The 6,021-nt window shown below is 58.9% G+C and overlaps 3 protein-coding genes across 3 annotated transcripts in view; 2 read left to right on the forward strand and 1 right to left on the reverse strand.

Annotated features, from left to right (window-relative positions):
* The first annotated feature begins 1,226 nt into the window (after window positions 1-1,226).
* Window positions 1,227-4,892, forward strand: SDRG_12955 (hypothetical protein). The gene is made up of 4 exons (XM_008619039.1): window positions 1,227-1,389; window positions 1,437-1,662; window positions 1,706-4,179; window positions 4,232-4,892. Exons 1-4 carry the CDS (start codon window positions 1,258-1,260, stop codon window positions 4,781-4,783), a joined length of 3,384 nt encoding a protein of 1,127 aa, XP_008617261.1. The 5' UTR covers window positions 1,227-1,257; the 3' UTR covers window positions 4,784-4,892.
* Window positions 4,893-5,397: 505 nt separating this feature from the next.
* SDRG_12956 (hypothetical protein) lies at window positions 5,398-5,777 on the forward strand (the record flags this gene model as incomplete). Its single annotated transcript, XM_008619040.1, has 2 exons — window positions 5,398-5,435; window positions 5,498-5,777. The coding sequence occupies 2 exons, from the start codon at window positions 5,398-5,400 to the stop codon at window positions 5,775-5,777; spliced, it is 318 nt and encodes a 105-aa protein (XP_008617262.1).
* A 114-nt stretch (window positions 5,778-5,891) lies between these two features.
* Window positions 5,892-6,021, reverse strand: part of SDRG_12957 (hypothetical protein) — a gene marked incomplete at its 3' end in the record, with an annotated part of 1,963 nt that continues 1,833 nt past the window's right edge. The window contains exon 2 of the mRNA XM_008619041.1: window positions 5,892-5,929. Coding sequence (XP_008617263.1) covers window positions 5,892-5,929 — 38 coding nt within the window. The remainder of the gene's footprint in view (window positions 5,930-6,021) is intronic.

A 6,021-nucleotide genomic window follows, 5' to 3' on the forward strand; every position in this document is an offset into this window, starting at 1 on the left:
CTCCAGATACCTAACCCTGCATGTCCTCAATCAACGTCTGCCTTTCTCAGTGCTTGGTTCTTACTGGTATAAATCTTGTACCTTGTGCCCGAACACAGTTCGTTCGCCACGTGAGTCTGAGAAGCGTTCCTCGGTACCCAGCTCGTGTTCCCGCAGTCGCATCCCAGAGCCGCCGTCGTGCGAGTAATGAAGTCGGATACTCGGTTCTGAATGCATCATCAGTCCGACGCAGCAGTGGCACCCAGGGATCCTGAGTGGCACCCGCGGTAGCCAGTGAAGAGGCTCTGCTTGAGAGCTCTCTTACGCGCGAAAAGGGGTGCATCTTCCAGCACCTTGCGCCGCGGTGTCGCAGCCATGCCCTAGAGCCATTGCATCTCTCGCACCGCTCAACAGTACGAAGGTCGGGACGAAGGCTTTGCTCGTACGACAGTGCTGCACATCGTCGTTATCGATCGAGTGCTCGTCGATGACAACAATTTCAGGTCCTTGGAACCTCGGTCGCCCTGCCCCTCGGTGTCGACCTCGTACTAGAATGAAAAGCTCAGAATCCCAGTGAAGCGACAACGTTGTAGGCGTGCGATCAAGGGCATAAGAAGAGTCTCTTATATCATGCTCTTATATACCCTTGGTGCGATGCAGTCGCCCCGATCTCGAAGCAATCGGAGACGTATCGTCCTGTAGAGAGTACCGCTTCAACATCAACGCCTCGCAACAAAGCCACTGTAAAAGCTATGGAAGCACGTCCATTCGGGTACAACTCGGAAGGGATCCGAATGTCCTTTGCTTGCTCGGCTTGTCGTCTGGCTGCATGCGACGGGATCGGCGAGCAGCTCAATCTGTCAACGCTTTCACTTTACCCTGATGTATTGGGAAGTAGCACTTGCAGTTGCCTTGTCGATAGACAACACTGTGCACACGTCCGAGCAGTCGCTCCGTGATCCGGATACCATGTTAGGGGTCGGGTATGCATTCTCCGAGGTTTTCGCATTGTGTGTGGGAGGTGCAGGAAAGAGTGGGACGGCATTTGACTGGTGGTTGATTCGCATACAAACATCAAGTGATTGCGTCGGGCGCAGTTATTGGCTGCGATACAATGGTATAAAAATACATGGTCCAAAAGAATAAAAATACATACCTCGCGTGGTAAACGCGGCGTGAAAAGCGATTAAAAAGACAGGCTGCGAACGAATAAAAACGACGTCGGCAAAGCTTTGGCGTTGGGTAGTTTTCCATCGTCGGCCCCGATCTTTGCCCGCAATGGAGTTCGCCGAGTACGAGAAGATGCTATGGAGCCTCATGTCGCCCGACAACAGCGTGCGCAATGTGGCCGAGGCGACGTTCGAGGGCATGAAGGCCGACAGCGATGGCACGCTCCTGCATCTGCTGCAGGTAGACATGCATTGACGACGCGGCGGATGATGCTGGACGTCTGCTAGGTCATTCGGTCGCCGGCGAGCGACGACGTGCGTGGCCTCGCCGCCGTGCTGCTTCGCCGCGTCCTCTTGCGCGACGAAGTCTCGCTGTGGTGCAATGCGAGCGACGCGACGCAGCACAGCGTCAAGAACGACCTGCTCCAGGTGCTCACACACGAGGCCAACCCGTCGATCCGGCGCAAGCTCTGCGATACCGTCGGCGAGCTTGCCTCGTCGATTCTCGAAGAAGGTAGCGCATGGCCTCTGACTCCATCTAGCTAAGTAGGTCGTAGGCGAATGGGACGAGCTCCTTCCGTGCATGTTTCACTGGATCACATCGGCGAACGTCGCGCACCGTGAAAGTGCTTTGCGGGTGTTTGAGATGATCTCGCTCTTCATTGCGACAGCGATGAGCGACTACTTTGACACGACGATCCGACAGCTCTTTGAGACGTGCCTTATCGACCCGGCCGGGCATGTGGCCCTCCATGCGCTCCGCGCGCTTGGCATGCTCATCCTCAGCATCGACGAGCTCGACGAACGCGATCGGTTCCAGCCGCTCCTCCCGCTCATCTTGCAGGGCCTCGTGACCATGCAGGGCCCGTCCGACGACGACCTCATGGAGGCGATGGAGGTCATCATCGAGCTCATGGAGCCGCATGCGTCCTTCTTCAAGCCGTGCTTTCAGGACCTTGTGCGCATGATGGTCGCGATCGCGCAGACGACGAGCGCGAGCTTTGGCACGCGGCAGCTGGCCATGGAGGTGCTGGTCTCGATCGCCGAGAACGCGCCGGCTTCGTGCCGCCGGTTCCCGCACAACAGCTTTGTCGAGATTGTGTTTCCGATCGCATTCAACCTCATGCTCGACGTGCCGGACGAGATGCTCGAGGACGACGAAGCCAACGACGACATCTCGAACGTCGACGTCGGCTCCGAGTCGCTCCAGCGCATGGCGCAAGCGATCGGCTTCAAGAAATCGCTTGGCACGTGCTTCCGCCTCGTCACGTCGTTCGCCAACCACGGCGACTGGCACTACCAGTACGCGGCGCTCCTTGGTCTGACGCAAATCGTTGAGATCATCCCGCCAGCCCAAGTCCCGTCGGTCGTCGACCACGTCTTTACGCACCTCACGCCGACGTTCCACCCGCGCGTGCTCAGCGTCGCCATCGACGCGCTCGGCCAGCTCGCAACCGACCACGGTCCCGTCTTCCAGGAGCAGTACCACGCGCAGACGATCGCGATGCTGCTCGAATACATGGCCCTCTCGGCGCCGACGCTGGCCCAAGCGAGCTGGAAGTGGAAGTGCCACTTTCAAGCCCACGCGGCCACGTCGCTGCGCTACTTTATTGACACGTGCCACCCCGAGGTGATGGACCCGTACCTCGAGTCGCTCCTCACCGCGCTCTTTGCGATGCTCTCCACCGCGCACACTAGCGCCAATTCGATGATTGACCCGACGCCCGAAGGCCGGTCAGTGCAAGAGCACGCGGTCGCCGCGATCTCGTCGATCGCGGGCTGCTGCGGCCCGAGCTTTGCCCGCTTTTACGACAAGGTGTTGCCGCCGCTCAAGCAGCTCCTCTATGCGTGCTTGACGGAGCTCACGACGTCGACCGACGCGTCGACGATGCTCTGCGGCATCACGCTCGAGTGCATTTCGCTTGTTGGGCTTGCGGTCGGCCCGAATGTGTTTGGCGCCGATGCCGACGAGGTCTTGACCGTCATGACGCAGATGCAGCACTCGACGCAGTACGCGGACGACGAGATTCTGCGGTCGTATCTTCTCCAAGCGTGGGCGCGGCTGTGCAAGACGCTCGCCGAAGGATTCGCGCGCTATTTGCCAGTCGTCATGCCGTCGCTCCTTGACGCGGCGATGCAGCAAGCCGAGTTTGACATGGACGACGACGACGAGAACGGTATGATGGCCGACGACGACGACGAAGACGTGCAGATTGCCCACATCAACGACAAGTGCGTGAGCATCCGGACTAGCTTGCTTGAAGAGAAGGCGACCGCATGTCAGATGCTCTCGTCGATGGTCGGCGACCTGAAAGAAGCGTTCTTCCCGTACGTCGAGCAAGTCACGACCGTGCTTACGCCGCTCATGACCGACTCGGTGCACACGGAGATCCGCGCCGCGTCCATCTCGGCCATGCCGTCGCTCGTGCTCTCGGTCTCGAAGCATTTGCATGTGACCAACGGCGACTACAGTCCGGTCGTGCAGATGCTCGAGTATACGCTCGGCCGCCTCTTGAACGCGCTCTCAACCGAGCCGGAGCTCGAGCTCCAAATGACCATCATGCAGTCGATCAAGATGTGCATCGCCCACGCGGTGGACCCGGAAGAGACGAACGACCTCATTGGGAAGAAGGCGCCGACGGGCCTTCTCAACCACGCGCAGCTCGTGCAGCTCGTCGAGGGCTTGCTCATCGTGCTCGCCGAGAGCTTTCAGCGCCGCGCGGTGCGCCGTGCGCGCAAGGCGATCGAAGAGCTCGACGAAGAGGAGGCCGAAGAGGACATGGACAACGACGCGACCGAAGCCCAACTGCAGTTTATTCTCGCCGACTGCATCGGGTCGCTCGCCAAGACGCACACGCACGTCTTCTTCCCCGTCTTCCAGGAGACGCTCCTCGACAAGGTGCTCGAGATGGTCCAGCCCCACTGCCTCCCGGAAGACCGCAAGCTTGCCGTGTACCTCGTCGACGACATTCTCGAGCACACGGGTCCGTCGGCCGTCGCCCACCTCGATACGTTTGTGCCCATGCTCGTCGTACGTCTACGATTGCACTATAGTTGGTGTAGGATCATGTTTTTGTATCTAGGATTGCGTCGGCAGTGAGTACCCGCCGCTTCGCCAAGCGGCTTCGTTTGGCCTCGGGCTCTGCGCGACGCAGGGCGGACCGGCATTTGCGCCGTACGTGACGCAGACGGTCGAGCTCCTCTGGCAGCTCGTGCACGCGCCCGACGCGTACGACCCCATGTACGTCAACGCGACAGACAATGCAGTCTCGGCGATCGGTCGCATGCTCTTGCTCTTTGACGACGCGCTCAACCCGACGCTTTTTTCGCAGTGGCTGCGCCTTCTCCCGATGCGCGGCGACCTCGAGGAGTCGGCGGCCGTCATCCAGCGCCTCTGCGCGGCGATCCAGTGCAAGCACCGGATCGTGTTTGATGCGACCAACGTCCCGGTGCTCATTTCGGTGCTGGCCGAGTCGATATCGGCGCAGCTGTTTGCCGACCAAGACGACGTCCTCCACGACATTCAGATGGCGCTGCGCAGTCTCCGCGAGCTCATTCCGCCCCACGTGATGCAAGCCGTGTGGTCGTCCATGTCGCCGACGCAGCAGCAAGCGCTCCACGCGCTCTTTGCATAGAGTAGTAGAGACCAGTCATATCTTATTATATATACCAACGAGAATGCAACGACGCCGCATGAGCTCGCCGCATGTGGATCGCAAACATGATTGGGCGTGGACGTTGGTGGCGTTCGTGTAGGGTTAGGGTTGTCCACGCACCTTGGCCTGGGTCGCCACAGTACAATATTTGTACAACCGAGGCAGCATGAGAGCAGATGACATTATTGTCAAGAGGAAATACAAACTAGGAGTGCGATTGTTCGACGAGCACCAACCAACCCTGAGACGAGCCCACGTCGTCCGACCGTCGTTGACGTCACCTCGGAAGTATGGTGGTCTTTGGACCAACTCGACTTTGGCGCGTAAAAACTGGTTTAGTTGATACTGGTACTAAGCAAATGCTCCGAAGTACATGATCGACTCTCCATATAGTAGGGTGCAAGGCCAAGTAACCGTGCGGATCGGTCCTTGGCAGCGACGTACTTTTGTTAGTACGCAGTTCGCTAATGCGGTCAAAGTCCCTCTACTCTTTCGGATGTTTCGTACTTGATGGTGTGGATGCCAAGTCCGTACCGAGCTATACTAGAAGGCGAAACACGAGCTTATGATTTGCTTCTTCGCAAACCATCGATATGGCCGTGTTCGCTGGGAAGGCGATCGAACACCCAACGTTAAGTTTGTGTTTACGTCAGTTTCCATCTCAACGACGAAGACGACAACAATCATGGGCAGCGCCCCCGACCGCCCGACGATCGACGAGACACTGCGTTTGTCGATGCCCAAGAGCCCGCGGTCCCGGTCGCTCAAGTACTACTACGAGCACCGCGACGACGTCCTCGCCAAGTTGCGTGCAAACTACGGCGACAACAAGGAACGCGAGCGCTTGCGCCAGCGGGAAAAGTACCTCCGGCGCAAGGCCCGTCAAGAGGCGACTGCCGTGGCGCCGCTGGACCTTCGTCTGCGCGTGGCGTTCCTTCTCAACGAGCCGCCGTCGCCCCATTCGACTTTGTAGGTATCGAAAAGGTCTTCGAAAGAAAACAACAACTACCACTCACCCCGGGTGACCCGTGCACTGGCTTTGCCGCTAGAGTCGAGGAGGAAGAGCGGCCGATGAACTGCAGCGCACTCAAACGACACGCTTCGCCAGCAACGTCGCGCGAGACTCTAGTACGAGGAACAAGGCCGACGTGTGGCGGCGGGCGCACCCATGTGTGCGTGTCCACGCCATGGACACGGTCGTTTCGATCGTGATGAGT

Source organism: Saprolegnia diclina (genome assembly GCF_000281045.1).
Source record: "Saprolegnia diclina VS20 unplaced genomic scaffold supercont1.54, whole genome shotgun sequence".
Classification (NCBI taxonomy): Eukaryota; Oomycota; class Saprolegniomycetes; order Saprolegniales; family Saprolegniaceae; genus Saprolegnia; species Saprolegnia diclina.

Excerpts from the sequence above, each read along its gene's own strand:
- SDRG_12955 (XM_008619039.1), top strand. The coding sequence starts at position 1,258 with ATGGAGTTCGCCGAGTACGAGAAGATGCTATGGAGCCTCATGTCGCCC. Across the intron at positions 1,390-1,436 it reads CGCTCCTGCATCTGCTGCAG|GTCATTCGGTCGCCGGCGAG; the intron begins GTAGACATGCAT and ends GACGTCTGCTAG. Across the intron at positions 4,180-4,231 it reads CGTTTGTGCCCATGCTCGTC|GATTGCGTCGGCAGTGAGTA; the intron begins GTACGTCTACGA and ends TTTTGTATCTAG.